At 42.1% G+C, this 24079-nt stretch overlaps 1 protein-coding gene across 1 annotated transcript in view; it reads right to left on the reverse strand.

Annotated features, from left to right (window-relative positions):
* PTPN21 (protein tyrosine phosphatase non-receptor type 21) overlaps positions 1-24079 on the reverse strand; it is a 58947-nt gene that overhangs the window by 24222 nt on the left and 10646 nt on the right. The window contains 7 exon segments of the mRNA XM_028507740.2: positions 210-297; positions 4048-4136; positions 4534-4621; positions 6613-6683; positions 7465-7532; positions 8769-8866; positions 13081-13250. Coding sequence (XP_028363541.1) covers positions 210-297; positions 4048-4136; positions 4534-4621; positions 6613-6683; positions 7465-7532; positions 8769-8866; positions 13081-13250 — 672 coding nt within the window.

Genomic DNA, 24079 nt, shown 5'->3' on the forward strand with positions numbered 1-24079 from the left:
ACTCACTCCTTCAACATTACCTGAGCAACCGCCTTTGCCAAAGGTATTATGACAAAACTACTATTATGCAAAATGTTATAAAATCTTACAATGTTTTATAAAACTGTAAAACATTGTAAGTTTAATGCCACCCTCCCAACATACACACAGAAACGCTAACTTGTTAACCCTCAGAAAAGTCACCCATGCGATTCCTACTGTCCACTCACAGTCTGAAACTGGACGGTCTCCTCTTTGCTCGCCAGCTCCAACGCAAAGAAGGACTTGTTGTGGGACATGTTAGCGATGTCATGCCACCTGCAGAGTGACAGACAGAAGATGGCAACGTGAGTGCTCATGTTTGCACCAGGAGACAAATTGCTTCCTGTGCTTGACACATAAGATAATGTGTGTTAATTATTTTAGAAAGAAAACTTGTTTTGATTAGCTAGCATGCATTTTCTAACTGAACTGACAACACCTAGTTGCAGAAAGTAAATGCATGTGTACCAAATATGGAGAAAGAGTATATCAAAATGTAAAATCTATTTACCCTCACTTGCCACATTAATTGGATCAGAGATCCCTATATTAGCTGGTTGTCAGTGCCTCCTTTCTTCATTCAACAAACACCATGAAGGGCATGTGTTATAACAAGGCCAGAAATTCTGTTAGGTCTCAGGGATACTAAGATCAGTAAGGCACAGCGCTTCCCTAGAAGGGGCACAGTTGGGAGGGTGAGGGCAAAAGAGAGAAGCACCGAAGTACTGTTCAGTTTCGTAGGCTGGATAAAATAAGACCCAAAGATGGAGGAGGGGTGCTCTGACAAGCTTCAGGGTGACCATGAAGTTCAAACGCTAGGAACCCAAAGAGCCAACTATTCTATTCTGGATGTGTTCACCAGTATTCAAAAACCTACCTTGAGCTTTCTAACTGTATTTTATCATAATTAGACTTTACATATTAATATTTGATTTTATTACATAACTAATTTTATGAATGGGAAAATAGGCTGGAAGAAAAACATTTTACCACTTTTATCCTCTCCATTATATTATTTAAAATTTATTAAAATAAATAAAATTAATTCGTAGTGACCCAACATTGAACTGTTAAATCTAAAGATTATGAGTATCATATTAAAGACAATTTTTGAAATTCCTATCTGTGAGATGAAGGGAGCCAGCCAATGTCTCCAGTTTGCACGTGGCCCTTCGGGCACAGTTGGGCCCCGCCCTTCCAGCTGGGTCCAGACCCAATCCCTGCCCCCCACCCCCCAACTCAGCACACTGGGAACACGTAACAAGCACACGTCAGCAATCACCACAAGGGAGTGGCCAGGCCCAGTGCCGTCCAGTCTGGGAAGGGGAACTGCTCCCCGGGCCGTGTTCACTCACTGCGGTCATCATAATCACCATGAGAACTCAGGGCCCCAAAATGCAGTAAAGCAAAGAAAATGAAGGAAGAGATGCCCACTTAAAGAAAAAAAACCTCACTTCCGGCAAAATGGAGGCGTAGCTGGACGCACCATATCTCCACGTACACCCAAGATTAGAACAACAATTTAGAGGCAGAATAACACCCAGAACTGACAGAGAATTTATCTGAATGGAAGTCAGACAGCCAAGAAGTTGAAGTAGACCTGTTTATCCAGACCGGTGGGAGGAGCGGAGAGGAGCAGCCGGGCTCGGGTCGTGGCGCCTGGCTAACAGGGAGGACTGGGCGCCTAAGACAACCAGGAGCACGTAAGGCACCTGGGGCGCACAAGATCGCAGCGGGTGGACCCCCAGTACGCAAGCGGCGGCTGGCGGACCCAGTGAGGCAGCGATTGTGGACCAGGGCAGAGGTCTCAACCCAGGATCCCAGAGAAGGGACTGAGGTCCCAGGAGAACGAAGCTACCGCCATTGTTCCCTCCTGTCCCCGCCCCCACGTACAACGTCATAATCTAGCGACGGAGGGGGGGGGGCCAGCCCTGGTGAAAACCTAAGGCTCCGCCCCTCACCTTAACAAGAGCGACCAGACCCCCCCAAAAAAAAAAGACAGAGAGGGATGGCTCAAATAGAATAACAAATCAGTGCCCCAGAACTCATCTTTTTGAGCAACTAAGAAATAGCTAACCTATCAGATGCACAGTTTAAAACACTGGTGATCAGGAAGCTCACAGAATTGGTTGATTTTGGTCACAAATCAGAGGAAAAAAATGCAGGTTACCATAAAAGAGATGAAGGAAGATGCACGGAGAACCAACAGTGATGGGAAGGAAACTGGGACTCAAAACAACAGAGTGGACCAGAAGGAAGAAAAAAAAAAAAAAACAGGAAATAATGAAGAAATAGGAATTCAAAAAAACGAGGAGATGCTTAGGAACCTCCAGGTCATCTTTAAACGTTCCAACGTCCGAATTATAGGGGTACCAGAAGGAGAAGAGGAAAAGCAACAGATTGAACACGTATTTGAACAAACAACAAAGGAGAACTTCCCCATTCTGGCAAAGGAAATAGACTTCCAGGAAATCCAGGAAGCTCAGAGAGCCCCAAAGAAGCTGGACCCAAGAAGGAACACACCAAGGCACATCATAATTACATTAGCCAAGGTAAAAATGAAGGAGAGAATCCTAGAAGCAGCAAGAGATAAGGGGACAGTCACCTACAAAGGAGTTCCCATCAGACTATGAGCTGATTTCTCAAAAGAGACCTTGCAGGCAAGAAGGGGCTGGAAAGAAGTATTCCAAGTCATGAAAGACAAGGACCTATATCCCAGATTACTCTATCCAGCAAAGCTTTCATTTAGAATGGAAGGGCAGATAAAGTGCTTCTCAGATAAGGTCAAGTTAAAGGAGTTCATCATCACCAAGCCATTATTGTATGAAATGTTAAAGGGACTTGTCTAAGAAAAGAAGATAAAGAGAAAAAAAATCTTGAGAGGAATAACTAGTCCCCAAGAAGAAATAGTAGAGATAGTTTACAAAGCTTAAATGGGGTGGGGGTGGAGGAGTTTACTTTTAAAGGCAGGGTAAGGGGAATAAAAGAATCTGTTTAATACAGGAATAAGTAAATGGTAAACACAAAGGAACCAAAAAAAAAAACTGATATAATGTAAACTTTTAATTTTTCTTCAAGAGATGACAGAATCTAATATGGAGAATCTCAATAAAACTGCAAATATTTCTATGAAATGACACTTTAAATTTCAGCTTATGAATTTTAAGGAATAAAAAGAGATTGAATGATATGCCCTATTTACTATCTTTAAGACATAAACTGGAGCCCAGGCTGGTGTGGCTCACTGGATTGAGTGCCAGCCTACAAACCAAAGGGTTATTGGTTCAGTTCCCAGTCAGGGCATGTGCTTGGGTGCGGGCCTGGTCCCCAATAGGGGGTGCATGAGAGGCAACCACACATTGAATTTCCCTCCCTCTTTCTCCCTCCCCTCCTCTCTCTAAAAGTAAATAAATAAAATCTTTTAAAAAGAAAGATATAAACTGGAACACAGCATACTGAAAATGAAATTTAAGTCATCTGCAATTTCATTGTTCAGCGTCAGCCACTATTAGCACACCGCTACATATTTCTTTTGTTTCCCTTACTCCATACCTTCTCATCTTTCCATGAATGAATCGTGTCATTTTTTTATAATCAGTAAAAAAACAAACATTACAAAATGTCACTGAAATTTGCCTCTATGTTGGTATTTTAGGAATACATTAACTGGAGTCAGAGAAAGCCCTAGACTATCCACAAGAAATAGCCCTAGAAACCAGAGCTCAAATGAAAAATTCACAACATAACAAAGAACACCTCCATACAGTGAGAAAAGGGGCACACACTTTTAAGCATGCCATAAGTCGACCATCATTGTAAGCGCTACTTTCTGCCCTTTGGTTCTGAAGCAAGCGGCTTACGGAAACAACCACTGCAGTCAGGGGCTGGTGTATTCCAGGGAGGGCATATTTCCATTTCCCAGTGAGACCCTGGGAGAGACTTATGAGCAATATAACCAGCCTAGGGACTAAAAAACACCACCAACAGGAGCCCCAGAAAGTACATAGGAATATGTAAGAAAGGTACCGAAACATCACGGGCGGCCTTCCGTTCTTGTGTTTCACGAAGATGCCTTCAAGACACGCTCCCACGGCTATGTCACTGCCTTGGCTATCCTACAAGGAAAGGAAACACTGGGGCAGCGGAGGCGGAGAACCACAGCCATCCCTCGCTCCCTGAACTTGCGCCCGTGGAATGTTCAGACGACGTACAGGATAACTGTTCTACAGGGGACAGTCAAAGTTATGAAGGAACCACCTTGTGAATACGTGTGAGTACGGGAAGAGATAGACTACTTAAGGAAGTCTCTTTCAAGAGCATTCAAAGAACACACTGCAAAACACGAATATGTTTTACCTCAAAATTTTGGCCACAAGGACCCCGGCTTTTAAATTTCCAGCCTTTCGCGCATCTTCAGCCTGTGCTCAGCATGCCCCCCGGGGGCCTCCCCACTGCCCCCACGGAGGTGCCGAGGCTGATTTTGGAGAGCCCCGAACTTCACACCCTACTCACCTTGGCAGGGTAGGTCTCCTCCCCGTAGCCTTCCATCCTCTCCACCTCCTGCATGTACAGCATTTCCGCATCAGGAGCCGGCAGCCCTCTGCAACCCGAAGGGTGTGGGTGAGGTTAGTCACGAAACTAAAAACAAAAACGAAGCCAACAAAAAGGAGCTTCCCTAAAACACTGCAGACGAATTTGGCATAGAACACCATACACGTTTCAAGTTTCTAAGCATCTGTAATGGCCTGTATCGACCCATCGATATCAACTGAAAGCTGACTATACGCAAAGCACTGTGGGCCACTGAGGGTTAGTTACAGAAGATTCTGCCCCTCGTACTTTAGGCGGGCAAGGGCAACACAGGGAGTAAGACAACCCCCTGAAATGTCTTCGGTAAAAGGTAAAATTCTCCCTAACCCACTGAGTAACTGCTTACTTTCCAAAGTATCGGGCAACACTAAGCATCGTGTGCTAAATGCCAAATGATGCAAGTGCAGGAAATAATGAGTTAGGAGGACAGAAATCCTTTCTTAGCTCCAGTGGCGGAATTGCAAGGATGGGTGGGAAGGTGGTGTGGGTAAAGATAGTGCTCAGCTGTATGGAAACTTGCCTCTCCAGCTTCATCTTCTGCTGCTCCCCGACACCCATAGGGCACCCCACACTGCCGCCATCCCAAACTCTGCATTTCTGTGAGTACACCATGTTCCCTGGACTACCTGTCAGTGACCTGTGCACCTGGTCAATCCCTAATATCCTTGAAGACCTTGCCTATGTATCTCTCACTCCTTCTCTATCCCGCGCTGTGATCCCCGAGTCTAAGTTAGATGTCCCCGCTCTACGCAGGCCCCCCATATTCTGTGCACATTGCTCCCGCTGCTCCCGTATTCTACTCTTAGAATGACAAGAACTACCACAGCCAGTAGTCCTGCCTGCCCCTTGGACTAATACATCCTTGGATGGCAGAGGATTGTTCCGTTTATCCCTGCACCACTCCATCCGGCACTCCACCTCACAGAGAACAATCATCAGTAAACTGTCTTCTAGGGGGATGCACAAATGAATGAATGAAAGTAACAAAAGACAAGGCGATGTGTGCCCAAGAGATTAATTGTGCTGGGAAAACACGGTTCATTCGGGACAGCAGAAGGTAAAGCTGGAAAGGCAGGATATAACAACTGGTAGGAGGCCTTGAATCCCAGGGGTAATGAGCTCAGGTGAGTGAAAAGCAAGAAAAGATTCATGAGCATTTGAGAAAGGGGGTGTGGAGGGGTAGGTGAGAGAAAAGTGATGTTTTAGAAGATTAATCCTTTGTGAGCAAGTATATGGATTTGAGGAGAGAGAGAGCAAAGGCAAAAGGTTATTTTTAATGGGAGGGGATGAACAGTAAGTTATAATTAGACAGACCTGGGTTCAAATCCCACCTCTACCACATGTAACTTTGGGCAAGTTATTTAGTCTTTTTGAGCTTGGCTTCCCCAATCTGTAAGAAGATAATAACATTTACCTTAAAGAGTGGTTATAAGAATTTAAGGATACATCAAATACTTGGAACTGTGTATTTGGTTTAGAGGAAGACCTAGACTTCTCTAGGAGAGGATTTTTCTTGCAGACCAGTACAGACTCACAATCAAAGAAAGCCAGGCAATAAGCACTACAGCCCATAGCACAGACGGCGTCCCCAGAAGACAGAAATGCAGCTTCCAAAGGTGTGCGAGGAGGGGAAGAAGCCTGCACTTGCTGCGTCACCAAGAAAACACGTGTCTCCAGTCTTGACTCCATCTACAAAGGACGAGGTTAGCACCCAAACCTTAACACGCGGGGTGGCGAATGGGCACCCTTCAGTGACTGGCTGCTTTCGGCGTTCTCAGCTTCCTCACTGATGCAACATGGGTAACAAACGGGCTAATGTGGGCAAGTGCTGGGACCAGCACCCGGCCCAGAGTGAGTGCCATGAGAACGCCGGCGACTCGCGGCAGTGGCGGCAGTTGCAGCAGCAGTCTCGAGTCCCACACTGGAGTGTGGCGATGCTCACTGCGAGTCCGAACAGGCATTAGTTCTGTACTATTCCACGTCTCCTTTTCGTAGCGTTACCTGTATTTCTGATGCAGTAAGGCCACCTTTTGGGTTGCTTCTTCCAGTACTTTTTCATCTTGTAGCCACCCCTGAAGAAAGCAAACGGCAGTGAGTATGTAAACCAGTCACCCCAAATTTCTCAGGAACAATCGTTGCTACTGACTAACCAGCTCGCGTCACCATGAGGCACGAGTAGGGATGGTTTTAATATGAGGGCCCTTTGCTTAAGCACGTAATCATGATCTTTCTAAGGAAATAAGTGGCTTCTGCTCAGGAGCCAAATGCTTGCCCTGCCTTCTCCGAGTTTGTCCCAGGGAACGTTTCAGCTGAGTTATCTCAGGACGGTAACATCCAACAGCCAATGTCAAACCCGGCACAGCAAAGGTGTCCGTGCGTCCCTGGCGGGCCGTGCGGACGGAAGAGCAGAGCTGTTCCAGCGCACAGTGTTCCTGTACTCCGCAGCGACTACAAAAATGTAGAAGGCGGTGTCTTTTTTTCATCTACTTTGTACACTGTTGTTGAGAAGCCAAATGTATTTCAGCATAATTTCGTGAGGTCTCAAGCCTTCGGTTCAAAGCAAAGCCTCTGCGTGGTTCCTCAGAAGCTGGAGATGGATCCCTCCCTTTAGACTCAGAGCCAAACATAAGGCAAACTTCTCTGGCTATGGACCCTTCAGTGTCTGTGGGCTGACCAAGACCAAGGAGAGCATAACAGGACAAGCATTCGTATTTGCGCTGTTCATAAGAGGGAACTGGTTTTTCCACACTGCTCCTGTGCAGTGCATCTACCATATGGACTCTGTTTCAGGGATTACTCAGGGCATGGAAATAAACTGTTCACATAAAGGCCGAACATCAAAGGGAGTCTTACCACGGGAAATAAGGCGAATTTCTGGAGAAAGTCCTGGGATTCATACTGATCAAAGTCACCAAAATCAGCTATACGAAATGACAAATATTCACGTCAGCTATGTTTAATTTGTGTAGCAAAACACGCACAACTAAATTCAATATGCGGTATACAGATGGTATATTTATAATTCAGAAGTCAAATTTGCTTTACAGCTATAAAGTTTATGTTTAAAAAATATCATTTTGAAAAGTTAGGTAGATTCATGTGTCTTGACTAGGGAAAATGTCTATTAATAAAGTGAAAAAAAAACACAAACTATATGTAACATGATCTCACTTTTACAATTAAAAAAACAAATATAACTACCTTACTTGTGCATAGAAAAATGTCAGGAAGAAACCAAAGTGATTACCAGTAGGAAATGGAATCAGATCATTTGAATACATTACAGCAAGACGTACTTGCTTGGAAATTTGTAGGTTTAAAATAAATTGATAGTTCAACAACTATCAAGTTTATGAAAAACTAACTCTTCAAGCCAAAGATGACATTTCAGAAGATTCAAACTACCTAGAAAGGAAATGTGGTTCCATGTGTATTAAGCATGTATTTGTCTAGAAATGATAACTGTCTCCATGCTTGCTACTAGCTGAAGGAATTTTATAAATAATTTTTCGGATTAAATTTCAATCCCCCAAATTAAATGCCAGTTATCATTTGAAATAATGCCCCATGAGAAGTCTTTCCAAACTTTGTGTGCATGCATATCCATATAAATGCATATAGATTGGACATGTGAAAAATGACAGAACTCAACAATTCAAAAAAAAATACTCACGAAATGCAAAACTTTATCTATTATGACTGACAATGCTCTATAATCCAGGACAGCTGTTTAAGAAACCAAACAAATGACATGTGTCTAAAGTGTAAGTAATCATAACCTCGTCAACCTCATTGTTCAGCTGATTTTTCTTCCCAAAATATTAACTAGCAGCAGATCCTTGAACTAGAAAAATACATAGCGTGTTAACTGCTGTGTGTGGGGGGCGGCGGGGCCGGGGGGGGGGGGGGTCCTCTATTTTTGGTCTGTTTCTCTGTGGACATATGATAACGTGCTTATCCTTCCGAAAGTCTCAATTCATTGAAGTAATCCACATTCATTTTCTCCCACAAGGAAGATCCTTGGATAACGGAATAATATTTCACTAATATGTTAACACTGCTATAGAAAGTCAGTTACTTTACGAATCCCTTGCTCTTTTCCTTATTAACAGTTTTAATCTGGTAGCTCTATTATATTATCAATCGTCATTATTTACCTTGAACAGCTAAGCCTGCTAACTGAATTGCTTGCTCCAATGTACAAGGAATGTTTCCTTCCAAGATATCTTTCTTCAGCTGCAGATAATACTGATACCTATAAAAAAATGTCAATTTAAATAAGTCAATGTCAACATTACCTCCGATTGAGACCATGCATTTTACCGTAATTTGGTAGAAGAGCATAAACTAGTCAAATACAATCTTAACCCAAGATGGTTTCAAGAATGACAAGAAACCTTCTTGATCATATCTACACTTACACACACACACACGCAATGTAACCCATTTATCCTTAGCTGTAGTTACTCCGAATCTATAACCACGTGGGAGACAACTGGCCATCTGTCTGTCTTAGGGGCCCTGGGAGACAGTCCCTACACACAGCTCTTGTTAGCTGGAGAAGCAGGGACTCAGCGGCCCGTCTTCACTTTAGAAACTCTGACCAGGAACTTGGTAACAGGAGACTTTGCTCGCTCCGGCCAAAGTTCCCTGGCCCTGGAAGATACAGCCAGAAGAAGGTGGTTCCTGATATTTCAGACCAGGCCTACACTGAAATATTTTTGGATGAAATCCCAAAAAAGAATAGCTGCTAAATGCTTTCTTAATATTCTTGTAAAACAAGTTTGCTTCTTTTTACACTTTCGATATACAGGGCCCGGGTTGTCGGCACAAGCCTGAGTCAAGCAGACCTAGGGTGAATTCCAGCTCTCCGACTTTGCCTTCTGCACGGATTCAAGCAAGTCGTAATCTGTGGATTTAAATTGTCACCGGCAAAATGGGGATACATCATCTTCACAAGGTTGAACATATTCAAGGAATATAATTTAAAGCTTTCAGCACAATACTCGAACATAGCTGGCACTCAATAAACCACATTATCATCATTATCAGTAATCATCTACTTTAAGCCAGTCACCAGAATTTCACCTGTTATCATTTCTCTGTTTTAGTAAATCTCTACAGTGGAGACTTATTCTGCTTTCCATGTATTTATTCACCAAACAGGTGATTACTAGGACCTACTACGCATCCAGCAGTGCTCTAGATGCTGGAAATATGATGTGAAATGAGGATCCACCAACTGCCGATACAGTCGTGAGAAACAATGCCTTAAGAAAACATAACATGCAAACCTGAATTCAAAACTGTTTAAACCGAAGAATTAAAGAGACTGCACATGTTAATTCTAAAGCCAGCATTCCATAAACTTGCCCAAAAGCCAAATGTGCCAATTAAAACTAAATGAAAATAGTCTAAAGCTTTATCAACTTATCAACTGTCTAACATAAAATATTTTTACACAGAAAATATTACAATAAATAATATAACAGATGTGGTGCCCCACTTTACACAACAGAAATTTTAAATAATACGCAATGGGGTAGTCTTCACGTGTTTTTCTTGGATTAGTCATAGAAGACTAGTGTGTAGGCATGTTCATTTTTACATTTTTAAGCTTTAGTACAGAAATTCTGAACAGATACACAGAAAACACGCACAAAGAGCCCCCATAGCCTTATCATGCAGCCTCACCAACCATCAACTTCGTGCCTGTCAGGTTTCCTCTATCCTCCTCCCTTCCCCACCCAGAGTGTGTCACAGCAAATCCCAGGTACATCACAGCACCTACAAATAAATACTTCAGCATACATCCCCAAAAGGTAAGCTTAAACCCGTACACACGCACACACACTTTTAACATACCCAACAAAATGACTAGTAATGCTTTAATACTACCCTACCCAGTCTCCACATACAAATTTTTGTGAGTGCATTAGAATGTATTTTTAGCTTTTTTTTTAAAAATCAGGATTCAAAGAAGGTCCACAGATTACATTTGATTGTTATTTCTAAATTTCTCTTAATTTTAAAAAAGATGCCTCCTCTGTATTTTCATGTTACTTACAGGCAAAACGATGTGATCTGTCATGCAGAATTTTCCACATTCTCAAACTATCTCATTTGTACTCTCACGGGGTCATCTGATATGCTCATGTATTCTCCAGTTTTTCCTGTGAGCCACTGGCAGATACAGAGCAGCGCTGTCCAACAGAACCTTCTGCAGTGGTGAGCACGGTATACATCGCGCTGTCCCAGGGAGTAGCCACTAGCCGCGTTGGCCACTGAGTACTTAGGATGCTGCGAGTGTGACTGAGGAACTGGGAACGGCCCCATGAAGGAACACGACTTGGCGGAGAGTAAAACCGCATGGCATACGAATGCAATAGCTACAACATCTCCAGAACTCTGAGGTTACCCAGTAAATGCAAAGAAGATGCTGAGGATGGTGGAACAGTGAGAGAGAAAGAGCAGTCTTTGGAGACTCTGTGGAGCTACCACATTGGCTCTGCGTGGCTGACCTCTCGCTTCTTTTATGGGAGAAGGCAAAGGTATTTAGGGTTTATGTTATATACAGCCATATTTACAACCTGATACAACTTCTCTCCTACACCCAACCAATGTGCAATCTACTGGTTGAAGCTACCGGTGCCATTCCCTCTCAGCCCTTCCCACAGCTAATGCCTGTGTTCAGGTCCACATCCTACACTAATGCCTAGGCTACGGCATGCACACTCCTGACTGGTCTCCTGCCTACTGTCTCGCCACCTCTCATCTACCTTCTATGATGCATGCTCTTTGTAAAATGCAAACATCATCATTCCATTCTGTTAAAATTCAAAAAGGTCTCTCCTCATTGTACCGTGACTTTATGGCTAAAACACTCCTACTTTTCAAGTCTCTTCTTCCCTCTCTGGGTAGTATCTGAAATTCCCTGAAAACATCAGTCCTCCTACTTAGCACAAGCTATTCCCTCTAACTAGAAAGTTTCTTCTCAAGTCAATTAATGAGATGACTTCTTTTCTTTCCCTGTTCACCCTCCTCACACCCAACCCCTAAGAATCCAGTGCTTCAATTAAAGCATTTACTGTCATCACAGACCATCAGTGTTTCTTTACATGGACGATCAGTTTCAGACTATGAGCAACTCCTCCAGGGTAGGATGAAAGCAGATTCACGTGTCTATTTGTCTCCCGCTGTAACCAACACAGTTCCTACGTCGTATCTCCTTATATCTTCAATGAATGTTTAAGTAAATGCGTCAATGTGATCAGTTGCTGCTTTTTCCCTCCTGGCTTCTCTTCTCTCTTCAACACTAATCTCTCAGATCTGTTTTATAGTCCGTGTGTATTTATCCCTACTACCTGATTTTTGCTTCTTTGGTTTTCCATAGGCTTCCAGTAATTGACCGGCAAACTCGGAACTTAAAAAGAACATTCCACAAACAGGAGGTAGTACCAGGTTCTCACTATCTGCAGGGCACTGGGTTAGATATTATGTGAAAGGTAAAGCTAAAGGAAACATGGGTTTAAAGTCTTTTCAAAATGATAAGATATGTATGCAAATAGCTTAATGAAAGGCGGTGTGACTGCCATCTTATCACAAGTACAAGCGAATTCTAGGACAGCCGGAGAAGGCAATGCTCCTTTGAACCTGGGAAGCTTCATGGAAGAGGTGCCTTTTGAACAAAAATTCAGAAGATGAATAGGATTCCGGTTCATAAATAAGACAGAAATATCTAAACCGCAAAGATAAAAAGGCAAGAGGCATGTTCCAGGCACTGGAAGTGTCCCGCTTGACTCAAAGGTAATGTTAAACAGGGTTAAAAGGATAAGTTAATGGCAGGTTTCAGAGAACTTTGACAGGTAGGCTCAAGAATCCAAATTTTATTCCATGTGTTTTGGTTTGGTTTATCTTTTTTTAAAAAAGGAATATTTATTCCTCTATCTCGCTCCTTAATATGATCTTCCTGTTCTGCCTTTTTGTCCCTTTTAAGTGGACTCATTAGCTAAAATTTTCTGACCTTAAACACCTCCCGCCTCTCCTCCCCCTCCCATGTGGCTACACGGTCTAGCTCCTGGAGTCAGAGAGCTAGAAGGACGCTATGGCACACTTTCTTGAAGAATGAACACAGATTCGGTGATGAACATTGTTTTAAATTCCTCTCTCGTGTCAGCGCTAGAACGCTCAGAAACAAATCAACAAAAACACTGAAGGTGACTTCACTGCCAGAAGAGTTCACAGCCAGGGTAAAACACTTTCCCCTTAGTCATTCCTTCACACCCAGGGTGCCCTTCACTCACGCATGCAACGTGCAATAAAGCATTCGGACATACCACATACCAGAACCTGCGCGCGATAGCGTGGCTGAAAGTGTGGGGCAGGAGGGCGAAGTTCAGCCGTGTCTCCTGACTGCAACCTCAGTTTCACTTTTTTAATCTCGCTAGATTATTTCCCGGTGTTTCTCACCTGGTAATCTCCTGCTGCAGCTGTGACACGGAAGGCACATAAAACACCACTCCGAAATAGACGGTAGGCTCCAAGGCGTATTTATCCAGCTGCTTCTTGAGAGGTTTTTCTAAATCTACCCAGCGGCGCTGATTTTGCTTGTTGTAGTACCAGAGGCTGAAGTAAGTGATCTGGAAAGAGGAAAAGGCACTGAAGGAGGCAGGCGCGTACAAAAGGGTCTCCGTGCAGGAGTCGCTCTAATCCATAACCTGGGACCAAGCAACCGTAGTCTCCTATTGCTTCGCTTCTCAGAAAGGGACAACGGCAAAACCTGAGGGAGAAAAAAGAGTCAAGACCTACCTATATCTAGATGCTACCCATATGCAGGAAAAAGGGGCAAAAAGTCAGCGAATCTTGTAGGTTGTTTCTTAAACTCTGCACAAAAAAAAATTGCCTTCGTGGCCTAGACATCAGAATGCAGTGGGTGCTAGGAAATTTTACAGAGTTTTTAACAAAAACCATATACTGAAGAAACGTTTAGGTTTCAAATTATTGAAATAACTAAATGTATTATAATGAATGTGTTGTAATAAACAAACCTGGGGTCCTGCCTAGTAGAACTCTGAATAGACAGTACTCACCCAATCTTTCACTACTCCAAAATTTGGCTTCTGTAAGTAAAAAAATTCATGTAAATATTGTAAATTCTAGTAATACTAATGCAATAGCAAAACTGCAACTTCTCTTGGCCACCAGAAGTTCATTAGGTACAAACTTAAAGCAACTGGAATGTTATGGAGGTAAATTCTCCTTCTCTCCCTCCTCCCTCTCCCTCTCTCTCTCTCATACACACACACACACACACACACACACACACGTGCACGCATGAGCACAATACCTAAAGCAGTAAAATCACTTAAGTGTATTACTCAGAGGTTTTTAAAAAATGCCCAGACATTTAGCTCTCACTTGCTGTGTAATGAAACTGTTCAGGTAAATCAATGCCAACCCTGGGCTTGGTCAACCTGAAAGGGCATTAATGCACTTAAGAATTGAAATGATAGCCCCAGGCCACTGCTAATATTTACCTCCTTTGAAAGCAATTTATAGTCAAGATAATTGCAAAAATCACCACTTTGTTCTAGAGCCAGGGGCATCCAACTGGCCGCATGCAGACCAGGGCAACTATGGATGTGACCCAACACGAAATCATACATTGCCCTGGCTGGCGTAGCTCAGTGGATTGAGCGTGGGCTGGGAACCAAAGTGTCCCAGGTTCAATTCCCAGCAAGGGTACATTCCTGGGTTGCAGGCCAGAACCCTCAGCAACCACACATTGATGTTTCTCTCTCTCTCTCCCTCTCCCTCTCTCTCTCTCTCTCTTTCTCTCTCTCCCCGCCTCCTTTCCCTCTCTAAAAATAAATAAATAAAATAAAATAAATAAAATCTTAAAAAAAAAAAGAAATCATAAATTTACTTAAAATCTTTTTTTTGTTCATCAGTTCTCATTAGTGTTTGTGTATTCAATGTGTAGCCTAAGACAACTCTTCTTCCAATGTGGCCCAGAGACGCCAAAAGGCTGGACACCGCTGTAACAGACTCTAGAGCAACACTGCACAGGAGAGCTCTCTATGTCGATGAAAATGGTCCATAGCTGCTCTCTCGGATACAGCAGCCGCTGGCCACAGCAGCTACTGAACACTTGCAATGTGGCTAGTGGAGCTGAGGGACTGAATTCTTAATGTTTCATTTTTCTGTGCAGAGGGTACTTTTTTTAAATTTTATTTTTCAAGAGCATTTATGAAAACCATAACTAACATCATGCTCAACAGTGAAAGACTGTTGGGAAAAAAACAAGTACGTCTCCAACCACTACTGCTATTCAACACTGTGCTGGAAATTCCTGCCAGGTAAAAAAAAAAAAAAATGAAATAAAGGCACCCAAACTGGAAAGAAGGAAGTAAAACTATATCTACACACAAAACACATGATCATATATATTTTTAAAATCCAGAAGATACCCTCATCAAAACAAAACTACCAGAGGTAATAAATTCAGCAGAATTGCAGGGTATAACATCAACATGCAAAGATCAGTATGGATTCTGTACATGAGGAATGAAGAACTCAAAAAGAAAGCTAGGAACAAGCCCTGGCTGGCGCAGCTCAGTGGACTGAGTGCAGGCTGTGAACCAAAGCATTGCAGGCTCGATTCCCAGTCAGGGCACATGCCTAGGTTGCGGGCCAAGTGAGAGACGACACATTAATGTTTCTCTCTCTCTCTTTCTCCCTCCCTTCCCCTCTCTAAAAATAAATAAATAAATAAACAAATCTTTAAAAAAAAGAAAACTAAGAACACAATTCTATTTATAATAGCATCCAGAAGTATAAACATCTAGAAATAAATTTAACCAAGGAAGTGAAAAGGCTTCTATACTGTACAATACAAAACACTGCTTCAAGAAATTAAATGGAAAGACATACCACGTACATGGATTAAACACTTAATATTGCTAAGATGTCAAGACCACCCAAAGTGATCAACAGATTCTAATGCAATCCCCATCAAAATTCCAACAGCTAATGTCAAAGAAATAGAAAAGCCAATTCTCAAATGTATAAGGATTTACAAGGGGCACTGAATAGCCAATATTGAAAAAGAACAAAATTGAAAAACTCACACTTTCTGATTTTAAAACTTACTACAAAGCTACCTTAATCAAAACAGCAAGGTACTGGTATATGGAGAGACATATAAACCAATGGAATGGAATGGAATCCAGAAATGCAGCCATATATCTATGGTTAACCGGTTTTAGACAGAAGTGCCAAGACCATTCAGTGGAGAAAGAAGAGTCTCTTCAACAAACAGTTCTAGAACAACTGAAGTTAGAGCCCTGCACTTTACACCATACATAAAAAGTATCTCAGCCTCTGTGCAGTCTGGCTCAGTTGGTTGGAGTGTCATCCCATTCATCAAAGAGTTGGGGGTCTGACTCCCAGCTGGGGTGTTGGGAACTGCTCTGCCTGGTTTCAGAGGGTATAATGCCCCACGGCTAAGGCTGAGAGAGTGACCTTCGGACCATAAGCCACTAAAGGAGACAAAGCTTATCTCCCCATCAGGGGCATTGCATCTGCTCCTTTTACTTCACCCTGCCTGGCCCCCAATACTTGATTGGCTAGCCAATGATGGGTAAGATTCCTCAAGGGAGGGACGATCTAAGACAGGCACCATCACAGGGGGGGCCCAGGGAAGGACTTGGGGGGGCTAAAGAAAAAGGGGGTGATGGACCCTTGCCCCTTGACTTTGGCATAGCGTGAGTACTCATTCTATCTGCAAGAAGTCTCCTAATCTCCTGGCTGCCTTACTTCCCCTGCCTGACTTAAGCCTGAAACAATGCTGGAGGTAGGTGCAGCCCTGTGCTGGGAAGGGCAGGTTCCCTAGGGCATCAGGCCTAAGAAAAAAATGCATAAAATCCTATGAAACCTGCTTTGCTGATACCCTCAATTCAAATGATAAGGGTCCAAGCAAGAAGTGAGTTTGTTCCCCAAAGTTTTATGGCCATTTAACTACCTGACCCTGACTCAGAATAAGCCCTCAGAGTTCTCTGAATGTTATCTACTGTTTAATCATTTCTGCCTGACAATGATTGATGAGCTTTACGTATATACCCTGTATTCCTATGCAAATTGAATCCAATAAAAGCCTGTCCAGACAAGGGTCTGGGCGCTGTCCTCTTGAGAGGGTGGCCGAGGCACTCTGAGGCTTGCTCTGCCCTTGAGAGAGAAGCCACGCTGTCCCTTTTCCTCCACAGGACTCGGTAGTCTGTGTGAATGTCTCGTATGTCATCCATAACACCTCTGACACTGCGGGCCAGTATCCACGTCACTGGGGCACCTGCCTGGGTTGCAGCTTCAATCCCCACGCCAGCTGGGGCACATATGGGAGACAACCAATCAATGTTTTGATTGCTCTCTCTTGCTCTCGCTCTCTCCCCCACTTCCTCTCTCTCTAAAATCAATAAACATGTATTTTTTAAAATTTTAAGTAACTCAAACTGGATCAACAACCTAAATATAAGAACTATAAACACTTCAGAAGAAAAAACACAAAGGTAAATCTTCACAACCTTGACTTTGGAAATGGATTCTTATATATGACAACCAAAAGCTTGAGCAACAAAGGAAAAAAAAAATAGGTACATTTCACTTCATCAAAATTAAAAACTGTGTGCATCCAAGGACCAAATCAAGAAAGTAAAAAGGCAAATTATATAGGATAGAAGAAAATATTTGCAAGTCATCTATCTAGTATCTAGGATATATAATGAACTCTCACACAACAACAAAAAGACAACTTGAACTTTACGAGGGCAAAGGACTTGAATAGATATTTATCCAAGGAACATATACAAATGGTCAACAAGCACATGAAACATGCTTCACATCACTAGTCATCGGGCAAATGCAGCTCAGAACCACAGTGAGGTACCATTCCACATGCATTAGGATGTGAAGAAACTGAAGTCCTCATGCATTGCCAGTGGGAATGTAAAATGGTTCAGCCACAATGGAAAACAGTTTGACAGTTCCTCAAAAGTTAAATATATAATCATCATGTGAGCCAGCAATTCCGCTCCTAGATGTGTACCCGAAGGAACGGAAAACAGGCAGTCAAACACATGTACAAGCATGCCCACAGCAGGACTATTTGCAATAGCCAGAATATGGAAACAACTCAAATGTCTATCGTAGATGAAAGGATCAACAAATTCTGGAGTACACATGCAATGGAATATTCTTCAGCCATAAGAAAGAAGCACAGATACATACTACAATGTGGATGATTTGCAAAAACATTATCCTGGGCAAAGGAAGCCAGATACAAAAGGTCATATATTATATGATTCCATTTAAAGGAAATAGCCAGAGCAACAGTTTAAAGTAGACTGATGTTTGTTGGAAGAAGGGACGGGGATGTGGGGTAACTGCTTAAGGGGTGAAGGGTTTCCTTTTAGGGCAATGAACATGTTTTCGAACTGGACAGAGGAGGTATTGTGAATGTACTACATCACTGAATGTTTAGTTTAAAATGGTTAAATTTCTGTTGTGTGAATTTCATCTCAGAAAAAGACTTTTAAGGATCAGAAACACTTGTAACTAAAATCAAGTACAAAATTTTAAAGCTTTACTTTTAAATGTTTAAATAGGTCAAATTCAGATTTTTTGAAACAGTCTGAGGGGAAAAGATGAACAAGAAGCAGGTGAGCCTAGCCATGAGTTAACTGTATTCTCTGCTTCCTAATATCTATATTCCGGTCTTCGTTTACTTAAAAGGTAACACACACCAGGAACTATTTTTTTACATACAAGAAACCTTGGTATAGACAGGTCCCTGTGTGCTCTAAATTTCAACTATTACCAGTCATTACATGGTGTGACAGTTTCCCACAGTCATGTGTCTCCTCTTCCTTGCATCCGGATCTTCTGGGTCATGCACGTCCTGTATCATTTATGGGCTTGGTTTAACTGTCGTAAAAATGTTCCCACGAACCAGCCTTTAATTATTGACTTTCAGATGCTGCCTCCCTCTCCTCATCACCTAACGTCCCACTGCCTTTCCTAATAAGGATCCATGGGGCTTCTCTTTCTCCGCCACTCTGCCTACTCTCGCTGGTGACCCCGGCAAGCTGACTTGACCTCTGGGAACTCTGACAGAGGCCTCAAAGTAACTGAAACTTCTAGCATCGTCTAGAGCAATTCGCAGTTATCACTCAATAGATTTTTGTGAAACTTCTTCACAGTCAGATACTTGTACACTCACTGTTTCTTTCCTATTTTGTTTTGAGCAAACACAGCAGTAGTTTTACTCGAGTTCCTCCGTGCTTTCTTTACGGCGGTTTAAAAATTCACCAGCTACTCTCCTAAAATGGTACAGATAACTATGCCTGCTAAGTAAACTACCGTAAAAACAAAAGTTACAAGTTGCAAAATCTGGCTTCTTTCCAGGCACAACTTGGTCGACTTACTTGAAACCAAACCAACATTTACTCAGAGAACAAAGTGATTTGACAACGAAGCTCTCCGTTCAGAGAAAAAAGGTAGTTACAAACCTCTGAGCTTGGGTGTGTCCCAAATCACAGTCCTCTAAAGGGACACCAACTGTTATAAGCAGGTCCAAATCCTTTCAGAATGTAAACCCTTTCCTAAGCCCCAAGTCATGTCTTGTCTAATTATTTTAAGAGTCTTTTCAGTTGTCCTATTTTTAAGGCAGAGCAGAAGGACACACAAATTAGCCGGAGGTTTTTTAAGCCACCGAGTTTGATAAAAGTTAATCCCATATGAAATTGCAACTATAATTTTACCCTGATGCTTTTCTTAGACTAGGCAGAAGTCAGGAGACGTTCCAGCAGGAAGCAGACGAGAGGAGACAGCACCAGGGGAAGCCTATCGCAGGCAGAGATCATCTAACACGGGCGGTTAACAAGTGTTAACCTAATTCAGGTCCGGAGCTTCCTCTGCACCGCGTCTGCCATAAATAATGAAGCATCCTACGGCTTTCTTCCGACAGATAGTACAGCAGTCACATTGCCTCCAAGGAGGCAACGTTTTTTCCTTTTCTGTTCAACTGTAATCCATTTTCTTACGTCCTTGGTCAGCATATTATCTGTCTCACAGTCAAGGGGACGAAATACAATATCCCTACACTCGAGCACACATGAGGACTCGAGAAAAGAATAATCAAAAGTACACCTTCATCTTCTAATTACCGAAACTTTCATGAAACGGAAGCTGAAGTAACTGATGTCCTCAAATAACCAGATTTTGTTGCTGTGGTAACATTTCACTTTCAGGAAAAAAGAATCAAATGACAAGCCAATTTCAGGGATTTATTGGAAGAAAGTCTAAGGCATGAACTGGGATCACTGTCTCCATCGATGATGACTGCTCATACCTTTCCTATTTACTGCCCTGGACAAGAAGATGCCATGGAGAATACAGCGATTCCAAAACACAGTAAGGCCATTCTTCAAAAATATGTATTAAATTGTACTTTCTAAAAAAACAGACTGATGTCTTAGAAAGATTCATCTACTCACTCAGTGAACTTGACTGAACACCTACTAAGTGTTGAACACAACATTGAAGAAAAAAATAAACACAATTCCTGCCCTCGAGTAGCTTACATTCCAATAGGGAAAGAAAGACAAGCAAAGTATATGGGAGGCCAGACACGAATAAGTGCTACAGAGAAAGATACTCAATTACAAAGTTAAAACAATATTGTCGCGTCTTTAAAGACTAAGCTAGAATTAAGTGGCAATGTTAGCATATGCATTTCGATAACAACGTTTCAATACAAAAGACATGTGCTCTGTTTTGTGCTGCCACATGGAAGGTCATTCTGCTTAGGTCCCACCTGACTGAGGGTAAACCAAGCCTGCCCTTCTTCAGCCGTTTTAGTTAACCAGTGGGTTACATTGCAGGGCCCTTCCTTAGGCCCCATGCCAACAAATGAATCAGACAGAATTCTCTTTATTCCAATCTCCTAAACTTGGGCCTTTTGGGACTTGTCTATTAGATTAATTCACAAATGCCTACGTTTTAGGGCAATGGATAAATAGTAATTGTTCTCTTCTCATTTACAAGAGAGTGAAAAGACAGATAACCTCAGTCTATTTTGGCTCATCCTCCAGTTTTTACATTTCAATTAATTCACAGAAAAAAAAAATTTCCATGCTTACTTGAACTCAAGTCTTAGTTATTCTTCCTGTGTTGTCTTACCATAGATACTGAGTAGTGTGAACAGTATTTTTAGAAGTTGTACTACACAATGCAAAGAAGTAAAGAAGAGCTGAAGTGGGTATATTTAGGAATAGCTGCTTATTTTTCTGACATCACTTCTGTCGGGTTAATATTACAGCTGTTTCATTTTACTCAGAAATGGTTACGATGTGGCAACCGCGGAGGGCCATAAGGACAAAAAGAGAATTAGAAAGAGGATTTTGGAACTCTAAATGGATATGGGCCCTAATTCATTTTAAGAATCTAGTCAAATTTAATTTCTATTGCCTGAATATTACCCAACATATTTTACAGTGCCCTAAAAAAAAAAAAAGCTGCTTTACTGTTCTTAAATTAGTATTGCCATGAAAGATCTGAGAGTTATAAAATCAAGTAACTTACTTTTGTGGCTAAAATACTAAAGAGATACCTATGAAGAAACTCCTAGACTTCTGTTAGTAAAAGCCATACTTGTTTTCTTCATTAATCGAGGCTTGCAAGTCATGGTTTCATCATGCATGAAATCGTTCTTTTCTCCACACAGCTACAAGGTGGTTTTCTAGTTACGGCCCAATACTTCTTCCATGCACACAAATGTTTCAAGAAAATGTAAAGCTGTTCCTTTTTTAATATGAAAAAGCCAATATTCCCTTTTTCATTAACAATATAAAGTTCCATGTGACAAAGGGCACACTTATGGTTTTAAAGGATTTCTTCTCAGCTCCATTCCTCACTGAGGACCGAGGCATGGAGGGCACATAACTCAGAAAAACGCACTCAGTGTGTTCTCATTGTTTGAGTCCCATAATACCACTCACATTTTATTCCAAGGAGTTCTATTTAAAAATATATAAGACATTTTCATTATATTCAAAAGTAGACTAGAATGAACAGGCCATAAATATGTACTCATTATCCTATATCCAATTGCCCTACATTCGAAGTACATAATGATAAATGTCTTACTGAAAAAAAAAACAGACAGTAAAGATTAAACAATAGAATCATGACCCGCAGAAGAATAAAAATGGAATAATTTATGGTGGCTCTGCTACATGCCAGCGACTCACAGGGGGTGGCACGGAACCACAGCCAGGTGTGAACTGCTGTGACAGGTGGAAATACACCCGTGTGCACAGCAGCTAGGTCACAGGATCCGACCCCATGAGTGAAGGGAGAGAGAACGTCAGTGGGCTCACGGGTGCTCCCGTGTTTTCTCGTTCCATGCACACCGTGGCTCCAGAAGCCACGGTGTGCATGGCTAAATTCATGTTCCTCCTCACACCTATGTTTTTTTTTTAGCATGATGAGACTTTAAAAACATTTATTTTATTTTATTTATTTATTTTTAGAGAGGGAAGGGAGGGAGAAAGAGAGAAAGAGAAACATCAATGTGCAGTTGCTGGGGGCCGTGGCCTGCAACCCAGGCATGTGCCCTGACTGGGAATCGAACCTGCGACACTTTGGTTCACAGCTCGCGCTCAATCCACTGAGCTACGCCAGCCAGGGCTAAAAACATATTTTAAGCAAGATAATACATTGCAGACATTAAAATATAGGATAACAAATATCTCAAGAGTACTTAAAACTATCTCCATCAGACTGGGACGGCTGCAGCGTGCCAGGCTGTCCTTAAGGGCACCAGCTCCATGGCAGAACACCTGTCACTCGCCCAGGGCTACGTACTGGGAAGAAAGATGCCCATGAAGGAGCCAGAAAAACTACTCCAGTGGTGGTTCCTGCCAGGTAACCACGAGCAAGTTGTGTAACACCTCCGAGTCTCGGTTTACCCATCTGCAGAACAGAGGTGAGGGCCATAGTGCCTCACTCACGGGACTGCTGAGGCGCAGAATAAGCGAGGAGAGTAAAAGCACTCAGAGGTAACATTAGCTTTGATTATCATAGTTTTCAAATTCCCTTAATCAGTATACAATGTCATATTACATCTCCTTTAGTATAGGAAATTCTACACCTAAATATTTCCTTCACCAACAGGGTTTTGTCTTGGGTAACTTTTACTTTTCTTTCTCTTATCCTTTTAAAATAAATTAGTAGAAAATACCAATACTCCAGATTGTTTTTGTTTTTGTTTTTTTAGGGAAGTGGCCAATGGCTCACGAAAAAGTAGTATGTCGTTGAGGAAGAGTGCTAGCCTGGGGCTGGAGGACCTGAATTCCCACTGGGGGCTGTCACTGACCAGACGCCCCAGCCAGGCGCGGGGAGCACAGCAGTGTACACACGGTCTGCGTTCTAGTGGGGGTGACGGGTACCACGTGCATAATAACATCATCATTTCAGGTATATGCTTCATTAAACATGCTTCAGTTTTCTTCCAACTGTCATATAGTAATAAAGAATTTATAAGATGTATAAGAAATGACCATCAAACACAAATTTGACTTCAGAATAGGTGCCAGAAATAAAAGTACAGACACGTCAACTATGCGCTTGTCTAAATATTACCTTTAAGTGCAAAAGATGGAGGAAAGAGGTTATTTTCTAAATAATTTACACCGAAGTCTGGCAAAGAGAGAGGATGTTATAGTGAGTATCTTAATTCTCAGTGGCGTAACTCAGAATTTAATTGGCTGACAAGTAACAGCTCAGAAGGAGACTAGACTTCAGGTGGTAAACACACCGAGAGTGTACAGATGTCATATTATAAAGCTGTACACCTGAAATGTATATGATATTAAGCAATGTTACCCCAATAAATTTAATAAAAATTTAAAAAAACATCAGTCACTTTTCTTCAATCCAGTTTCTCTCAGTATATTATTCCCACTAAAGAAAAAAATTGACATAATAAAAAAGAAAATAGCCCTGGCTGGTATGGCTCAGTGGATTATGTCCCAGCCTGCGAACCAGGGGGTCGCTGGTTCGATTCCCAGTCTAGGGCACACACCTGGGTTGCAAGCCAGGTCCCCAGTGTGGGGTACATAAGAGGCAACCACACATTGATGTTTCTCTCCCTCTCTTTCTCCCTTCCTCTCTCTCTAAAAATAAATAAATAGATCTTTTAAAAAAATAAAAAGAAAATGGAAATAGCCAAAGAAAAATAACTTTGCAGTAAAAAAAAAAAAAAAACACACGAAAAGCAGAGTTGACAGTTAACAAGAGTCTTGCATCAGGATCTCCCTTTGGTCTGACACTGTCCATTTGGTCCTCTCCACTGAGCTTCTGGAAGGAGCAAGGAAGTCAGTTACATTCAGGATTAAATTAAACACATGTAAGG

Source organism: Phyllostomus discolor, chromosome 1 (assembly GCF_004126475.2).
Source record: "Phyllostomus discolor isolate MPI-MPIP mPhyDis1 chromosome 1, mPhyDis1.pri.v3, whole genome shotgun sequence".
Classification (NCBI taxonomy): Eukaryota; Metazoa; Chordata; class Mammalia; order Chiroptera; family Phyllostomidae; genus Phyllostomus; species Phyllostomus discolor.